This window comes from Coregonus lavaretus (genome assembly GCF_964263955.1).
Source record: "Coregonus lavaretus genome assembly, chromosome: 1".
NCBI classification, from domain to species: Eukaryota; Metazoa; Chordata; class Actinopteri; order Salmoniformes; family Salmonidae; genus Coregonus; species Coregonus lavaretus.
This window is the reverse complement of record NC_139988.1, coordinates 15,978,652-15,998,828: the sequence shown is the minus strand read 5'-3', so window position 1 is coordinate 15,998,828 and position 20,177 is coordinate 15,978,652. Positions and strand designations below refer to the sequence as shown.

Genomic DNA, 20,177 nt, shown 5'->3' with positions numbered 1-20,177 from the left:
GACCGCACTCGTGAAGGTGGTAAATTACCTTTTAATGGCGTCAGTCCAAGGCTCTGCATCTGTCCTCGTGCTCCTAGACCTTAGTGCTCTTTTGACACCATCAATCACCACATTATTTTGGAGAGATTGGAAACCTTAATTGGTCTACACGGACAAGTTCTTGCCTGGTTTAGATCTTATCTGTCGGAAAGATATCAATTTGTCTCTGTGGATGGTTTGTCCTCTGACAAATCAATTGTACATTTCGGTGTTCCTCAAGGTTCCGTTTTAGGACCAGCATTGTTTTCACTATATATTTTACCTCTTGGTGATGTCATTTGGAAACACAATGTTAACTTTCATTGCTAGGCGGACGACACACAGCTCTACATTTCGATGAAACATGGTGAAGCCCCAAAATTGCCTACCCTGGAAGCATGTGTTTCAGACATAAAGGAAGTGGATGGCGGCACATTTTTTACTTTTAGAGATGCTAGTTCTAGGTCCCAAGAAACAAAGAGATTTTCTGTTGGATCTGACAATTAATCTTGATGGTTGTGCAGTCGTCTAAAAAAAAAACAGTGAAGGACCTCTGCGTTACTCTGGACCCTGATCTCTCTTTTGACGAACATATCAAGAATATTTCAAGGACAGTATTTTTCCATCTTCGTAACATTGCATAAATCAGAAACTTTTTGTCCAAAAATGATGCAGAAAGCTAATAATATGGTTTGTTCAATTGTTTTGGTTTTTACATCCTATTTCTTTCTTGTGTCACATCACAGTGAATGTATGGAGCGATCCTCATTTTACAGTTTTTAGTGATGTCTAATAAGGTTCTGAACATTATCTCTTTGAATATTCACGGATCACATAATCCCGTGAAAAGAAGGAAATGCTTATCCTATCTTAAAACAAAGAGAGTAGATACTGTATTTATAGAACAGACCCACCTATAAAATATATTTTTTAGATTCTTCAAATAGCCACCATTTACCTTGATTACAGCTTTGCACACTCTAGGCATTCTCTCAACCAGCTTCACCTGCATCTCACGAAGACACGGCGGTTGGAACCAAAAATCTTCAATTTGGACTCCAGACCAAAGGACAGATTTCCACCCATCTAATGTCCATTGCTCGTGTTTCTTGGCCCAAGCAAGTCTCTTCTTCTTATTGGTGTCCTTTACTAGTGGTTTCTTTGCAGCAATTCGACCATGAAGGCCTGATTCACGCAGTCCCCTCTGAACAGTTGATGTTGAGATGTGTCTGTTACTTGAACTCTGTGAAGCATTTATTTGGGCTGCAATTTCTGAGGCTGGTAACTCTAATGAACTTATCCTCTGCAGCAGAGGTAACTCTGGGTCTTCCTTTCCTGTGGCGGTCCTCATGAGAGCCAGTTTCATCAAAGCGCTTGATGGTGTTTCAAATCAAATCAAATCAGATTTTATTTGCCACATGCGCCGAATACAACAGGTGTAGACATTACAGTGAAATGCTTACTTAAAAGCCCTTAACCAACAATGCAGTCTATATCTCTCTCAGTTTGCGACTGCACTTGAAGAAACTTTCAAAGTTCTTCAAATTTTTCAGATTGACTGACCTTCATGTCTTAAAGTAATGATGGACTGTCATTTCTCTTTGCTTATTTGAGCTGTTCTTACCATAACATGGACTTGGTCTTTTACCAAATAGTGCTATCTTCTGTATACCACCCCTACCTTGCCACAACACAACTGATTGGCTCAAACGCATTAAGAAGGAAATAAACTCCACAAATTAACTTTTAACAAGGCACACCTGTTAATTGAAATGCATTCCAGGTGACTACCTCATGAAGATGTGTTATTTCATAGTTTTTCATGTCTTCACTATTATTCTACAATGTAGAAAATAGTAAAAATAAAGAAAAACCCTTTTGACTGGTCCTGTATATATATATATATATATATATATATATATATATATATATATATATATATATATATATATATACACTGCTCCAAAAAATAAAGGGAACACTTAAACAACACAATGTAACTCCAAGTCAATCACACTTCTGTGAAATCAAACTGTCCACTTAGGAAGCAACACTGATTGACAATAAATGTCACATGCTGTTGTGCAAATGATATAGACAACAGGTGGAAATTATAGGCAATTAGCAAGACACCCCCAATAAAGGACTGGTTTTGCAGTGACCACAGACCACTTCTCAGTTCCTATGCTTCCTGGCTGATGTTTTGGTCACTTTTGAATGCTGGCGGTGCTTTCACTCTAGTGGTAGCATGAGACGGAGTCTACAACCCACACAAGTGGCTCAGGTAGTGCAGCTCATCCAGGATGGCACATCAATGCGAGCTGTGGCAAGAAGGTTTGCTGTGTCTGTCAGCGTAGTGTCCAGAGCATGGAGGCGCTACCAGGAGACAGGCCAGTACATCAGGAGACGTGGAGGAGGCCGTAGGAGGGCAACAACCCAGCAGCAGGACTGCTACCTCCGCCTTTGTGCAAGGAGGAGCAGGAGGAGCACTGACAGAGCCCTGCAAAATGACCTCCAGCAGGCCACAAATGTGCATGTGTCTGCTCAAACGGTCAGAAACAGACTCCATGAGGGTGGTATGAGGGCCTGACGTCCACAGGTGGGGGTTGTGGTTACAGCCCAACACCGTGCAGGACATTTGGCATTTGCCAGAGAAGACCCAGCCACGACCCATCTTCAATGCTCTTACTGAGGGAAGGAGGTTGTTGGCCAAGATCTCGCGATACATGGCCCCATCCATCCTCCCCTCAATACGGTGCAGTCGTCCTGTCCCCTTTGCAGAAAAGCATCCCCAAAGAATGATGTTTCCACCTCCATGCTTCATGGATGGGATGGTGTTCTTGGGGTTGTACTAATCCTTCTTCTTCCTCCAAACACGGCGAGTGGAGTTTAGACCAAAAAGCTCTATTTTTGTCTCATCAGACCACATGACCTTCTCCCATTCCTCCTCTGGATCATCCAGATGGTCATTGGCAAACTTCAGACGGGCCTGGACATGCGCTGGCTTGAGCAGGGGGACCTTGCGTGCGCTGCAGGATTTTAATCCATGACGGCGTAGTGTGTTACTAATGGTTTTCTTTGAGACTGTGGTCCCAGCTCTCTTCAGGTCATTGACCAGGTCCTGCCGTGTAGTTCTGGGCTGATCCATCACCTTCCTCATGATCATTGATGCCCCACGAGTTGAGATCTTGCATGGAGCCCCAGACCGAGGGTGATTGACCGTCATCTTGAACTTCTTCAATTTTCTAATAATTGTGCCAACAGTTGTTGCCTTCTCACCAAGCTGCTTGCCTATTGTCCTGTAGCCCATCCCAGCCTTGTGCAGGTCTACAATTTCATCCCTGATGTCCTTACACAGCTCTCTGGTCTTGGCCATTGTGGAGAGGTTGGAGTCTGTTTGATTGAGTGTGTGGACAGGTGTCTTTTATACAGTTAACGAGTTCAAACAGGTGCCGTTAATACAGGTAATGAGTGGAGAACAGGAGGGCTTCTTAAAGAAAAACTAACAGGTCTGTGAGAGCCGGAATTCTTACTGGTTGGTAGGTGATCAAATACTTATGTCATGCAATAAAATGCAAATTAATTACTTAAAAATTATACGATGTGATTTTCTGGATTTTTGTTTTAGATTCCGTCTCTCACAGTTGAAGTGTACCTATGATAAAAATTACAGACCTCTACATGCTTTGTAAGTAGGAAAACCTGCAAAATCAGCAGTGTATCAAATACTTGTTCTCCCCACTGTATATATATATATTAATCCAGTCAGATAAACACTCCAAACAGCCTGCCCGACTGCTCGGGGGCGTCTGTATGGTCCTAAACACACCGTTGCCTCGTTTTGTATCACATTCCATTGATATAACTGGGGGGGAACAAAAATGCAATTTCAGAATGTGGGGGGGACGTGTATTGGGGATTCTATTGACGTCAGAGTTCGATAAGATAGTGGATAACAATATGCTTCCAGTCCTCACAAAAATAAAACATGGACAAGTGGAAGTTGTTAAATCTTAGTTTATGGGGAAAAACGTATTAAATAGAAATTATGGTTGTTCCTCAGTTCATTTATATTTCAATGATGCTACCGATTTGCATTCCATCATACATTTTTAAGCATTATAATGGTATTATTAAATACTTTATATGGGAAGGGAAAAGACCACGCAACAGTATGGAGAAAATGCATACCCCTAAAGAAAGAGGAGGGTTAGGATTCCCAGATGTGGAACTGTACAATGTTGCTTTAGAGCTGTCCAGAATGGCTAAGCACTGGAGGAGAGAGAGAGAGAGAGAGAGGACGCTGAGGAGAGATATAGAGCACTGGAGGAGAGAGGAGGCTGAGGAGAGATATAGAGCACTGGAGGAGAGGGGAGGCTGAGGAGAGATATAGAGCACTGGAGGAGAGAGGAGGCTGAGGAGAGATATAGAGCACTGGAGGAGAGAGGAGGCTGAGGAGAGATATAGAGCACTGGAGGAGAGAGGACGCTGAGGAGAGATATAGAGCACTGGAGGAGAGAGGAGGCTGAGGAGAGATATAGAGCACTGGAGGAGAGAGGAGGCTGAGGAGAGATGGAGAGCTCTGGAGGAGAGAGGAGGCTGAGGAAAGATATAGAGCACTGGAGGAGAGAGGAGGCTGAGGAGAGATATAGAGCACTGGAGGAAAGAGGAGGCTGAGGAGAGATATGGAGCACTGGAAGAGAGAGGAGGCTGAGGAGAGATAGAGCCCTGGAGGAGAGAGGAGGCTGCGGAGAGATATAGAGCACTGGAGGAGAGAGGAGGCTGAGGAGAGATATGGAGCACTGGAAGAGAGAGGAGGCTGAGGAGAGATAGAGCCCTGGAGGAGAGAGGAGGCTGCGGAGAGATATAGAGCACTGAAGGAGAGAGGAGGCTGAGGAGAGATATGGAGCACTGGAAGAGAGAGGAGGCTGAGAAGAGATAGAGCCCTGGAGGAGAGAGGAGGCTGAGGGGAGATATAGAGGACTGGAGGAGAGAGGAGGCTGAGGAGAGATATAGAGGACTGGAGGAGAGAGGAGGCTGAGGAGAGATATAGAGCACTGGAGGAGAGAGGAGGCTGAGGAGAGATATAGAGCACTGGAGGAGAGAGAAGGCTGAGGAGAGATATAGAGCACTGGAGGAGAGAGGAGGCTGAGGAGAGATATAGAGCACTGGAGGAGAGAGGAGGCTGTGGAGAGATATAGAGCACTGGAGGAGAGAGGAGGCTGAGGAGAGATATAGAGCACTGGAGGAGAGAGGAGGCTGAGGAGAGATATATAGCACTGGAGGAGAGAGGAGGCTGAGGAGAGATATAGAGCACTGGAGGAGAGAGGAGGCTGTGGAGAGATATAGAGCACTGGAGGAGAGAGGAGGCTGAGGAGAGATATAGAGCACTGGAGGAGAGAGGAGGCTGAGGAGAGATATAGAGCACTGGAGGAGAGAGGAGGCTGAGGAGAGATGAGTTACATTGTAAAGGCTCCTTTTGGACGTTACGTATTTATCCCCAAAAAGAGCCAATAAAACAGATATTCAGGGTATCAATCCAATTCTATTCCTTTCTAGGGCAGTGTGGCTGTCAATACATAAAAGGACCAAAGGGTCTCCACATAGGCAAATAAATGCTTCTGTATGGTATAATCTTGGTATTTGTGTGGGGAAGCAGTCAATAATTTGGGGAAAATGGGTAAGAGAAGGGGTTTATACTCATTTAAAGAAATGGGGGAAAAGTCTTAAGTGTGTGATATTGTAAGTCGCTCTGGATAAGAGCGTCTGCTAAATGACTTAAATGTTAAAATATAATGATGTAATGGCGATGCAGAATATGCTAATAAAAAGCTGTGTGTCAACACTAGGTGGTGCCATTATGCCAAAAGGCAACACTGTTGTAGATTTGTCTTCACAACCTTGGATTCGATGTAGTGTACCTAGATCAGCAAGACTGTGTCGGTCGAGAGACATGTCTGAAATAAGAGGGATTAACCAGACAGAATTTAAAATATGATGTTGAGGTATTGTGTCAGTGTTAAGGCTGGTCCTGAAACATTGGAAAAGCTTTAATGAGCCAGTGTTCACGGAGTGGATGAATACGTTGCTAAAAACATTGTATGAAATCATGTTAGCAAAGAGGCAGGAGAAAAATAAATAGAGACGCCAAAAAGATAGGGGAACGATTCTTGTGTTTCCTTAATGGTAACATAAAATAATATCATGACCATGAAATAGCATATAATTTATCAGGAAAAAAATCTCTCAATGTATTTGTATTTGTGTGATGAAAAAATATATATACATTGTCTATACAAAAAAAAAAATGAAATGCCATTCTGAGTCTAAATTCATATGCTGTTTGTTATAAAAAGGTTTATAATATGACAAGAACTAGTAGTTGGATCATTCCACGAAATGAGTGTCTTTTGCATCCCTTTGATATTTTATGTATAATTTAAAATTCCTGTTATATTAAATGAAGTGCCCTTTAATATAGACCACATGGAGAATGTAATAAACTTTTAATATGAATAAAGGCTTGCTAAAATTCTGCATTTTAACATGTCCCTCTGTCAACCCCGTGTCACTTCTAGGAAGATTTCAACACAATCCAAAAATGTCTCCAAGTTTCACCATAATAGTAAAGCCCTAGTTATTTTGTTGCTTTGACAAAGTCATTTCTGAAGGTTATTATTTATTTCATGTGATTAGTGATTCATTTACATCTGCCCTTCATTTTAAGGTCAACCCTGTTACGTGAACTGAACTCTCATTTTAATATGGGGATACTATTCCTTTTTAAATATGTAATAGTCAAATCATAGTGTAAAAGCTGGTTCTATTCTTTTTGGCAATATTCTGGTGTTTTGTGGTGGAAAACTGAATGGGTCGAGCATAACACGTCAACCCTGTTACCCATAGATAGACAGGCTAGAAATGTTTTAGAAATGTACTTTTTTTTGTGGAGCTTGCATTCAATTGCAGTGGTGTAAAGTACTTAAGTAAAAATACTTTCAAGTACTACTTTTTCACATTTACATTTAAGTCAGTTAGCAGACGCTCTTATCCAGAGCGACTTACAAATTGGTGCATTCAACTTAGGATAGCCAGTGGGACAACCACCACTGGGGGAGGGGGAGTGTAGAAGGATTATTGTTAGACTATTCCAGGTATTCCATAAAGAGGTAGGGCTTCAAGTGTTTGAGTGGGAGCAGAGTGAGTAGTGTTGGAGGAGAGCGAGAGAGAAAAGGATACAAAGTAGTGGTCGGAGACTTGGAGGGGAGTTCCAGTGAGATTAGTAGAAGAACAGCATCTAGTAAAGATGAGGTCAAGCGTATTGCCTGCCTTGTGAGTAGGGGGGGACGGTGAGAGGGTGAGGTCAAAAGAGGAAAGGAGTGGAAAGGAGGCAGAGAGAAATGAGTCAAAGGTAGACATAGGGAGGTTAAAGTCACCCAGAACTGTGAGGGGTGAGCCATCCTCAGGAAAGGAACTTATCAAGGCGTCAAGCTCATTGATGAACTCTCCAAGGGAACCTGGAGGGCGATAAATGATAAGGATGTTAAGCTTGAATGGGCTAGTGACTGTGACAGCATGGAATTCAAATGAGGAGATAGACAGATGGGTCAGGGGGAAAAGAGAGAATGTCCACTTGGGAGAGATGAGGATTCCTGTGCCACCGCCGCGCTGACCAGATGCTCTCGGGGTATGCGAGAACACATGATCAGACGAGGAAAGAGCAGTAGGAGTAGCAGTGTTTTCTGTGGTAATCCATGTTTCCGTCAGCGCCAAGAAGTGGAGGGACTGGAGGGTAGCATAGGCTGAGATTAACTCTGCCTTGTTGGCCACAGAACGGCAGTTCCAGAGGCTGCCGGAGACCTGGAACTCCACGTGGGTCGTGCGCGCAGGGACCACCAGATTAGAGTGGCAGCAGCCATTCGGTGTGAAGCGTTTGTATGGCCTGTGCAGAGTGGAGAGAACAGGGATAGACAGACACATAGTTGACAGGGATAGACAGACACATAGTTGACAGGCTACAGAAATGGCTACAATAATGCAAAAGAGATCGGAATAAAATTAACTAAACATCTAGTAGTTATTTATATTTATATTTTATATTTTGGGTATCTGTACTTTACGTTTATTTTTTGACAACTTTTACTTCACTACATTCCTAAAGAGAACAATGTACTTTTTACTCCATATATTTTCTTGTTACATTTTGAATGCATAGCAGGACAGGAAAATGGTCCAATTCAAGAGAACACGTGGTCATCCCTACTGCCTCTGATCTGGCGGACTCACTAAACAAAAATGCATTGTTTGTAAATTATGTCTGAGTGTTGGAGTGTGCCCCTGACTATCCGTAAATTTTCGAAACAATAAAATGGTGCCATCTGGTTTGCTTAATATAAGGAATTTGAAATGATTTATACTTTTACTTTTGATACTTAGGTATATTTTAGCAATTACATTTACCTTTGATACTTAAGTATATTTAGAACTAAATACTTTTAGACTTACTCAAGTAGTATTTTACTGGGTGACTTTCACTTTTACTTGAGTAACTTTCTATTAAAAGGTATCCATACTTTTACTCAAGTATGACAATTGGGTACTTTTTCCACCACTGTTCAATTTATTCAAAAAAAGTAATACAAAATTATACTCCTCAAAAGGCACCGAATTGATGGAATGACCCAGTTGGTTAAATGTTTTTCACAGTGAGGTGGACATGGACAGGATGTCACTTCATGATGATTCGTGTCTTCTCATCTCCAAGCACAAGTCTGGAAAAGGAAAGGGGTCTTTTAGTCACAACATAAATTAACAACACGGATAAAGATATCACACTAGCAGTATAAGGTGTAGTGCGGGCCAACCAGGAGATATCACACTAGCAGTATAAGGTGTAGTGCGGGCCAACCAGGAGATATTACACTAGCAGTATAAGGTGTAGTGCGGGCCAACCAGGAGATATCACACTAGCAGTATAAGGTGTTGTGGGGGCCAACCAGGAGATATCACACTAGCAGTATAAGGTGTAGTGCGGGCCAACCAGGAGATATCACACTAGCAGTATAAGGTGTAGTGCGGGCCAACCAGGAGATATCACACTAGCAGTATAAGGTGTTGTGGGGGCCAACCAGGAGATATCACACTAGCAGTATAAGGTGTAGTGCGGGCCAACCAGGAGATATCACACTAGCAGTATAAGGTGTTGTGGGGGCCAACCAGGAGATATCACACTAGCAGTATAAGGTGTAGTGCGGGCCAACCAGGAGATATTACACTAGCAGTATAAGGTGTTGTGGGGGCAAACCAGGAGATATTACACTAGCAGTATAAGGTGTAGTGCGGGCCAACCAGGAGATATCACACTAGCAGTATAAGGTGTAGTGCGGGCCAACCAGGAGATATCACACTAGCAGTATAAGGTGTAGTGCGGGCCAACCAGGAGATATCACACTAGCAGTATAAGGTGTTGTGGGGGCCAACCAGGAGATATCACACTAGCAGTATAAGGTGTTGTGGGGGCCAACCAGGAGATATCACACTAGCAGTATAAGGTGTTGTGGGGGCAAACCAGGAGATATCACACTAGCAGCATAAGGTATTGTGGGGGCAAACCAGGAGATATCACACTAGCAGTATAAGGTGTTGTGGGGGCAAACCAGGAGATATCACACTAGCAGCATAAGGTATTGTGGGGGCAAACCAGGAGATATCACACTAGCAGTATAAGGTGTTGTGGGGGCAAACCAGGAGATATCACACTAGCAGCATAAGGTATTGTGGGGGCAAACCAGGAGATATCACACTAGCAGCATAAGGTGTTATGTGGGCAAACCAGGAGATATCACACTAGCAGTATAAGGTGTAGTGGGGGCAAACCAGGATGCCAAGACTACAACCAAGATCGAGGACGACCACATCCTCACATATTTTTGCTTAATATGATAAGCCTGCCTAATATACCTGCCTAATGTACAAAAATATAAACGCAACATGCAACAATTTCAAATAGTTTACTGAGTTACAGTTCATATAAGGAAATCAATCAATAACAATTGAAATAAATAAATTAGGCCAGAATCTATGGATTTCACATGACTGGGAATACAGATATGCATCTGTTGGTCACAGATACCTTAAGAAAATTGGTAGGGGTGTGGATCGGAAAACCAGTCAGTATCGGGTGTGACCACCGTTTCGCGACACATCTCCTTAGCATAGAGTTGATCAGGCTGTTGATTGTGGGCTGTGGAATGTTGTCCCACTCCTCTTCAATGGCTGTGCGAAGTTGCTGGATATTGGTGGGAACTGAAACACGCTGTCGTACACGTTGATCCAGAGCGTCCCAAACATGCTCAATGGGTGACATGTCTGGTGAGTATGCAGGCCATGGAAGAACTTGGACATGTTCAGCTTCCAGGAATTGTGTACAGATCCTTGCAACATGGGGCCGTGCATTATCATGCTGAAACGCATTACATGGATTGCATACCTACAGGTACGCTACGGTCACAAGACACAGGCCTCCTTATTGTCCCTAGAATTTCTAAGCAAAGAGCTGGAGGCAGGGCTTTCTCCTATAGAGTTCCATTTTTATGGAATGGTCTGCCTATGTGAGGGACGCAGACTCGGTCTCGACCTTTAAGTCTTTACTGAAGACTCATCTCTTCAGTAGGTCCTATGATTGAGTGTAGTCTGGCCCAGGGGTGCGAAGGTGAACGGCAAGGCACTGGAGTGACGAACCGCCCTTGCTGTCTCTGCCTGGCCGGCTCCCCCTCTCTCCCCTGGGATTATCTGTCTCTGACCCTATTACGGGGGCTGAGTCACTGGCTTACTAGTGCTCTTCCATGCCGTCCCTGGGAAGGGTGCGTCACTTGAGTGGGTTGAATCACTGACGTGATCTTCCTGTCCGGTTTTGCGCCCCCTCGGGCTTGTGCAGTGGAGGAGATCTTTGTGGGCTATACTCAGCCTTGTCTCAGGGTAGTAAGTTGGTGGTCTGTTGATATCCCTCAGTCTAGTTTGCGCTGTTATGTTGTTAATTCTTTCCAATGTGTCAAGTAATTATCTTTTTGTTTTCTCATGATTTGGTTGGGTCTAATTGTGTTGCTATCCTGGGGCTCTGTGGGTCCTGTTTGTGTTTGTTAACAGAGCCCCAGGACCAGCTTGCTTAGGGGACTCTTCTCCAGGTTCATCTTTCTGTAGGTGATGGCTTTGTTCTGGAAGGTTTGGGAATCGCTTCACTTTAAGTAGTTGTAGAATTTAACGGCTCTTTTCTGGATTTTGATCATTAGCGGGTATCGGCCTAATTCTGCTCTGCATGCATTATTTGGTGTTTTACGTTGTACACAGAGGATATTTTTGCAGAATGCTGCATGCAGAGTCTCAATTTGGTGTTTGTCCCATTGTGTGAATTATTGGTTGGTGAGCGGACCCCAGACCTAACAACCATAAAGGGCAATGGGTTCTATAACTGATTCAAGTATTTTAGCCAGATCCTAATTGGTATGTCAAATTTTATGTTCCTTTTGATGGCATAGAAGGCCCTTCTTGCCTTGTCTCTCAGATCGTTCACAGCTTTGTGGAAGCTACCTGTGGCGCTGATGTTTAGGCCGAGGTATGTATAGTCTCTCTCTCTCTCTCTCTCTCTCTCTCTCTCTCTCTCTCTCTCTCTCTCTCTCTCTCTCTCTCTCTCTCTCTCTCTCTCTCTCTCTCTCTCTCTCTCTCTCTCTCTCTCTCTCTCTCTCTCTCTCTCTCTCTCTCTCTCTCTCTCTCTCTCTCTCTCTCGTAAAAAGGGCTTTATAAATACATTTGATTTGAAACATGAGGTGATGGCGGCGTTGCATTGACATAGATAAATTGCAATTGTGTTCATTATCCATATCTTATGCCTGCCCATACCATAACCCCAACGCCACCATGGGGCACTCAGAACTTTGAACATTGACATCAGCAAACCGCTCGCCCACATGACGCCATACACGCTTTCTGCCATCTGCCCGGTACAGTTAAAACCGGGATTCATCTGTGAAGAGCACCCTTCTCCAGCGTACCAGTGGCAATGGAAGGTGAGCATTTGCCCACTGAACTTGGTTATAACACCGAACTGCAGTCAGGTCAAGACCCTGGGGAGGACGATGAGCACGCAGATGAGCTTCCCTGAGACGGTTTCTGACAGTTTGTGCAGAAATTATTTGGTTGTGCAAACCCACAGTTCTATCAGCTGTCCGGGTGGCTGGTCTCAGACGATCCCGCAGGTGAAGAAGCCGTATGTGGAGGTCCTGCGCTGGCGTTGTTACACGTGGTCTGCGGTTGTGAGGCCGGTTGGAAGTACTGCCAAATTCTCTAAAATGACATTGCAGGCGGCTTATAGTAGAGAAATTAACATTCAATACTCTGGCAACAGCTCTGGTGGACATTCCTGCAGTCAGCATGCTAATTGCACGCTCCCTCAAAACTTGGGACATCTGTGGCATTGTGTTGTCTGACAAAACTACACATTTTAGAGTGGCCTTTTATTGTCCCCAGCAGAAGGTGCAACTGTGTAATGATCGTGCTGTTTAATCAGCTTCTTGATATGCCACACCTGTCAGGTTGATGGATTATTTTGGCGAAGGATACATGCTCACTAACAGAGATGTGAACAAATTTGTGCACAGAACGTGAGAGAAATAAGCTTTTTGTGGTCTGGAACATTTCTGGGATCTTGTATTTCAGCTCATGAAACAAGACACCAACACTTTACATGTTGTGTATATATTTTTGTTCGATGTAATTAGCCTGCCTGCCTAATATAATTAGCCTGCCTAATCGATTACATGTCACTTCAAATGGTCTAATATATAAAAGCGTTTTCCATAAATCCCTTTGACCCAGAAGTTGTCACTAGTTACCACAGCTCAGTCAAAATTGGCTGTATAGTTAGGAAACAAAAAAGGCATAAGATTAGCTGTGTGGTTAAGGTTAAATTCTGATTTTAAGAAGATAAACTGTAGAAATAGGTGGGGTTTAGCCATAATTATGACTTGGTGGCTGTGGCCTCAGGAACTGACAATTCAACCTTGAACTTGCTAAAATGCTGAAGGCCACTCTGTTCCGGACAACATGACAAAGTAGCAGAAGTCTAACTTTTGTAATTGTTCAATTGCAAGTTCTATCAGTTTCATATCTACCAAGGTCTGTAATGATGTTTACATAATTCAGAATGACTATATACATTTTACATTTACATTTTAGTCATTTAGCAGACGCTCTTATCCAGAGCGACTTACAGTTAGTGAGTGCATACATTTTTCATACTGGCCCCCCGTGGGAATCGAACCCACAACCCTGGCGTTGCAAGCGCCATGCTCTACCAACTGAGACCCAAAAGCATAATTGCCCTTTTTGGCCATTTGCCTTTTAGCCATGCTCATTAGCCACCATGCTATTGGCCTTGGCCTTTTCGCCATGCTCTTTAGCCACCATGCTATTGGCCTTGGCCTTTTCGCCATGCTCATTAGCCACCATGCTATTGGCCTTGGCCTTTTCGCCATGCTCTTTAGCCACCATGCTATTGGCCTTGGCCTTTTCGCCATGCTCTTTAGCCACCATGCTATTGGCCTTGGCCTTTTAGCCCCTGGTGCCATTACCCTTTGCATTTTTACATGACTACCTGTATCCAGAAAGCTCTGCATTAAACCTTTAACGTCTCCTCATTTACCTTTACAAAGTCAACTTGCTACTGCAAAATTCGGTCTTCAGTATACAGTATATTAACCACACTGTAGAAGGATCTATAGATGTTTGTAATACATTTGAACTTGTATCCTTCAAAATGGAATTTGAATAAATAAATAAAAACATATCACAGGTTTAACATATTTTATGTGATGGCCTCGCTCTCACCTCACTAGTCCTGCTGCCAGTAGACCTCCTGCGATAGGACCAGCCCAGTAAACCCAATGGTAGGTCCAGTAGTTGGCCATCACTGCTGGCCCCAGAGCCCTGGCTGGGTTCAGACAGGTCCCAGACACATCCCCTCTGCACCAACACACAGACTGGTTTAGTGTTGCACACACACAAATATCTAAGATAACAGTGATCCCCAACCCCAGAGTACACAGAGATGCTGTTTGGTAAAGGGGACATTATCAGGCACATGATACAAACTTGACAATGTAAATGAAACTGACTATTGGTGAATTCTGAGCATGTTGGTATTGGAATAGTCTAGATTTCATAGGTCAGACTTAAAAATGTAATATTATATTCTTCAATATTGTAAAATTCAATTAATATATTCTCTTAGCTCACCCTGCCAGAATGTTGATGATGACAGTAGAGCCTACCAGGAAAGGCGCCATGGGACTTTTGCTCTTTGCGTTCACCGCCCCTAGCAACACTACCATGGAAACCAGGCATGTCATGGCGATCTCTCCAAAGATGGCCCCCACCAGCTGGTCCTCTGATTGGAGGATGGTAAACGCCGCGCCGGTGGCATTGGCATAGTTCTCCTTTGATGTCATCATCTGAGGAACAGTATACTTAAGTCAACTGCTGACCTACATATTGCAGGTGCTAAGCACAGCAGGACATCACTTCACATTAGTGACAAATCTATTCATAAAAAGTGCTGGGCCTATACAAATAATTGATTGATTAATTGATTGATTTTCTTAACTTTATAAGCATGTCTTTCCCTAACCTTGTACCCTGGCTCAAAGAGAGCCGGCTGGTGGAAGAGATTATCCTTTCCACTATAGAATTATAATCTGTTCTCCATTTGTACCACTGTAACTGCTCATTAGAGGTTACCACAGGTGAACATTAATAACTCAACTGATGAACATTAATAACTCAACTGACCTTTGACATGGCAGCTCCCAGCACCCCTCCTATTAACTGGCTGATAAGATATGGGATGACCATGAACAGTTGCATGCCGCCACACAGGTAGATGGCAATGGTGAAGGGAGGATTGAAATGGGATCCACTGCATGAAGAGAAGGATTAAGTTGCATGAAAATAAATGCCTGGACAATGATTTAGTTATTACATTATTTCTGTCTATAACAAAACAATGTTCATACATATATTTTATCCAAAATATATTCCAATTTATATTTTGAGAGAACCCAAAATGATCTAGACAGCATACCATTAGCTTGCTGCAACCAGAGATTCAAGTTGCAAGAAAAAGGCATTTGAGGTAAGATCAACCAGGTCAGTACAGGTGAGTCCTACCTGATCTGATCCATGCATGCCACCATGACGGCAACTGCCAGGCCATGGACTAGGGCCGGCTGTACCCTGCCTGCAGACTCAACGTTCTCGATGACCGACACACACCCGATGAAGACGAAGAACATGGTGCCCACCACCTCTGCCAGGCAGGGCTGGATGATGCGCTCAAACATGTTGGGAGGCCGAACCTTGGGAGGCTTCTTGGTGCTACTCATCAGAGTCGAGTCTCCCACATCCAGCTCCACATTCTCTACTCCCATCGTGTCTGTCTGGTCTGACTGGACCTCAAGAGTCAGACTGAGTGTCTGGGATACTAGTGAATGACTTATGACAGTGTCTTGAAATGTATAATCACTGGTGATATTGCCTGACCATAAACCATAAGCACTTTGACCTCATTCTGACAGAGGCTGTTCATATCAGTTCAACAAAGGACCTTCAATTGCTAAATTGGATAAGCTAAGGCGAATAGAGGTTAGAAGTTTATTGATCAAGGTCACTTTATCACTATCTCAAAGATAAATGGGAGGGCATTGACAAGGTTGTCTACTCAAAATGCTTTCTATAGTGACATACACTACATGACCAAAAGTATGTGGACCCCTGCTCGTCTCATTCCAAAATCTTGGGCATTAATATGGATTTGGTCCCCCATTTGCTGCTAAAACAGCCTCCACTCTTCTGGGAAGGCTTTCCACTAGATGTTGGAACATTGGCTGCAAGGATTTGCTTCCATTAAGCCACAAAAGCATTAGTGAGGTCGGTTACTGATGTGGGGCGATTAGGCCTGGCTCGCAGTCAACGTTCCAATTCATCCCAAAGGTGTTCGATGGGGTTGACGTCAGGGCTCTGTGCAGGCCAGTGAAGTTCTTCCACACCGATCTCGACAAACCATTTATGTATGGACCTCGCTTTGTGCACGGGGGCATTGTCCTGCTGAAACAGGAAAGGGCTTTCCCCAAACTGTTGCCACAAAGTTAGAAGCACAGAATAGTCTAGAATGTCATTGTATGCTGTAGCGTTAAGTATTCCCTTCACTGGAACTAAGGGGCCTAGCCCGAACCATAAAAAACAGCCCCAGACCATTATTCCTCCTCCACCAAACCTTACTGTTGGCACTATGCATTGTTGCTCCTTGACATTTCCACTTCACAATATATATACACACATATATGTATATACACACACACACACACACACACACACACACACACATATACATATATACACACACAGATATATATATATGTACACACACACACATATATACAGTGAGGGAAAAAAGTATTTGATCCCCTGCTGATTTTGTACGTTTGCCAACTGACAAAGACATGATCAGTCTATAATTGTAATGGTAGGTTTATTTGAACAGTGAGAGACAGAATAACAACAACAAAATCCATAAAAATGCATGTCGAAAAAGTTATAAATTGATTTGCATTTTAATGAGGGAAATAAGTATTTGGCCCCTCTGCAAAACATGACTTAGTACTTGGTGGCAAAACCCTTGTTGGCAATCACAGAGGTCAGACGTTTCTTGTAGTTGGCCACCAGGTTTACACACATCTCAGGAGGGATTTTGTCTCACTCCTCTTTACAGATCTTCTCCAAGTCATTAAGGTTTCGAGGCTGACATTTGGCAACTCGAACCTTCTGCTCCCTCCACAGATTTTCTATGGGATTAAGGTATGGAGACTGGCTAGGCCACTCCAGGACCTTAATGTGCTGCTTCTTGAGCCACTCCTTTGTTGCCTTGGCCGCGTGTTTTGGGTCATTGTCATGCTGGAATACCCATCCACAACACATTTTCAATGCCCTGGCTGAGGGAAGGAGGTTCTCACCCAAGATTTGACGGTACATGGCCCCGTCCATCGTCCCTTTGATGGGGTGAAGTTCTCCTCTGAATCATTCAGATGTTCATTGGCAAACTTTAGACGGCCCTGTATATGTGCTTTCTTGAGCAGGTGGACCTTGCGGGCGCTGCAGGATTTCAGTCCTTCACGGCGTATTGTGTTACCAATTGTTTTCTTGGTGACTATGGTCCCAGCTGCCTTGAGATCATTGACAAGATCCTCCCGTGTAGTTCTGGGCTGATTCCTCACCGTTCTCATGATCATTGCAACTCCACGAGGTGAGATCTTGCATGGAGCCCCAGGCCGAGGGAGATTGACAGATCTTTTGTGTTTCTTCCATTTGCGAATAATCGCACCAACTGTTGTCACCTTCTCACCAAGCTGCTTGGTGATGGTCTTGTAGCCCATTCCAGCCTTGTGTAGGTCTACAATCTTGTCCCTGACATCCTTGGAGAGCTCTTTGGTCTTGGCCATGGTGGAGCGTTTGGAATCTGATTGATTGATTGCTTCTGTGGACAGGTGTCTTTTATACAGGTAACAAACTGAGATTAGGAGCACTCCCTTTAAGAGTGTGCTCCTAATCTCAGCTCGTTACCTGTATAAAAGACACCTGGGAGCCAGAAATCCTTCTGATTGAGAGGGGGTCAAATACTTATTTCCCTCATTAAAATGCAAATCAATTTATAACATTTTTGACATGCGTTTTTCTGAATTGTTTTGTTGTTATTCTGTCTCTCACTGTTCAAATAAACCTACCATTAAAATGATAGACTGATCATTTCTTTGTCAGTGGGCAAACGTTCAAAATCAGCAAGGGATCAAATACTTTTTTCCCTCACTGTATATACACACACACACACACACACACACACACACACACACACACACACACACACACACACACACACACACACACACACACTATATATATATATATATATATACACACACACACATAATATAATAATAATAAGCCATTTCGCATATGCTTTTATCCAAAGCGACTTACAGTCATGTGTGCATACATTTTTACGCATGGGTGGTCCCAGGGATCGAACCCACTACCCCGGCGTTACAAGCGCCATGCTCTACCAATTGAGCTACAGAGGACCACATACATACATACATACATACATACATACATACATACATACATACATACATACATACATACATACATACATACATACATACATACATACATACATACATACATACATACATACATACATACATACATACATACATACATACATACATACACACATATATACAGTATAAAAGTATTTGATCCCCTGCTGATTTTGTACATTTGCCCACTGACAAAGAAATGATCAGTCTATAATTTTAATGGTAGGTTTATTTGAACAGTGAGAGACAGAATAACAACAAAAAACCCAGAAAAACGCATGTCAAAAATGTTATAAATTGATTCGCATTTTAATGAGGGAAATAAGTATTTGACCCCCTCTCAAATCAGAAAGATTTCTGGCTCCCAGGTGTCTTTTATTTACATTTACATTTTAGTCATTTAGCAGACGCTCTTATCCAGAGCGACTTACAGTTAGTGAGTGCATACATTTTCATACTGGCCCCCGTGGGAATCGAACCCACAACCCTGGCGTTGCAAGCGCCATGCGCTACCAACTGAGCTACACAGGGCCTATACAAATGTAAATGTGATATTTTATTTATTTAATTTTTAATACATTAAATTAAAAAATACAAATAAAAAAAACTGTTTTTGCTTCGTCATTATGGATATTGTGTGTAGATTGATGAGGGGGAAAAAACAATTGAATTCATTTTAGAATAAGGCGGTAATGTAACAAAATTTGGAAAAAGTCAAGGGGACTGAAATAATTCCAAATACACTGTATTTAACCTTCTTCAGCTTTGCCAGAGTTTCATTTCACATTAAAATGGGCACATTCAGGAAAAGCATAATAAAACAAAACAAATACCATAATATTGTTTACTCAAAAGAAAAAGACTGTACTCAAGAATATGATTTTTGAATAGATAAGTATTGCTTTCTCATTAAGCCATTTCATTGAATTAAAGGTTATCCCGTTTATTGTTGAAACCTTTTCAACGCTCCACCTCCTCTCGTTACACAGTTCCTAATCGTTTTCCACAGCTTTCATGGCATAACTATTTAATTACTCTCATTCAATACCGAAGAGAAATAGCGGCTTTAGGACCCGACGGGATGTCTCCATCGGAATCATTAGAGTGCAAAGGGTGTCTGGTCAGAATGCTACAGGAAGTGATGCTGAGATAGCACTAAGATGGGAGGTTTTCGTGTAAAGATGCACTATGCAGAAATCAATCTGCCATTTCCTGGTTGCTAAAATATTAATAGTTCGCCTAATTTCAGTTTATGTGACAAAACTAGCAAGTATAGTGTAGAGAATCAGTGTACCATCTAAACCGCAGTGAAATATATTTTCCATAACCAAAAAATATTGTATTTTCAGGTGGTGTACAAAACAGAAAGTAAAAGACGCTAAAAGAAACTTAAGCAAGGGAAGCATGGAAATAGCGCACATAGAACACATCTACCGCTTCTTAGGGTGTGCTCGTATATTCACTCTGGAGTGCCAGAGTGTGCTCTGGGCGTTCGTGAACTCAGAGCGTTGTCAGATTGTCCGTTGGTAAATTCAGTGAGTTGTCAGACTGTCCAATCATAAATTCAGAGCACACACTGGACACTGGCTGAGGAGTAGGGTTGTAGGGTTGATCCGAGCATTCTGACCTCACAACAGCAGTCAAGCACCCAAGCTAACTGGCTAACGTTGGCTAGCTACTTCAAGACACAAATAAGAGAACACCTCACTAGCAGAGCTGGTTAGGCTGTTTTCATGTTATCTAGAGCGTTGGTGACTGTAACTGTGCTGCTGGCAACAATAAAATTACATTTTCTTTGCCGACTTTTACTGAGACCTGTCATATAGGCGATATGCACAGGCGAGCATGACGTATTTCTGGTTAAATCTCAGGATGGATGTAAACTTCCGGTTATCTGTAGAATGCTGTGCTATCGTATGCTAGCATTGAATGCTTGTCGTCAAAAACTTCCGAAAC

The 20,177-nt window shown here is 42.9% G+C and overlaps 1 protein-coding gene across 1 annotated transcript; it reads right to left on the bottom strand.

The window, feature by feature from the left end:
- Nucleotides 1-8,615: 8,615 nt before the first annotated feature.
- LOC311135192 (aquaporin-8-like) lies at nucleotides 8,616-16,053 on the bottom strand. The gene is made up of 5 exons (XM_084169123.1): nucleotides 15,238-16,053; nucleotides 14,860-14,986; nucleotides 14,308-14,522; nucleotides 13,900-14,034; nucleotides 8,616-8,789 (listed from the first exon to the last, which is right to left on the bottom strand). Exons 1-5 carry the CDS (start codon nucleotides 15,495-15,497, stop codon nucleotides 8,747-8,749), a joined length of 780 nt encoding a protein of 259 aa, XP_084025249.1. The 5' UTR covers nucleotides 15,498-16,053; the 3' UTR covers nucleotides 8,616-8,746.
- Nucleotides 16,054-20,177: the final 4,124 nt, after the last annotated feature.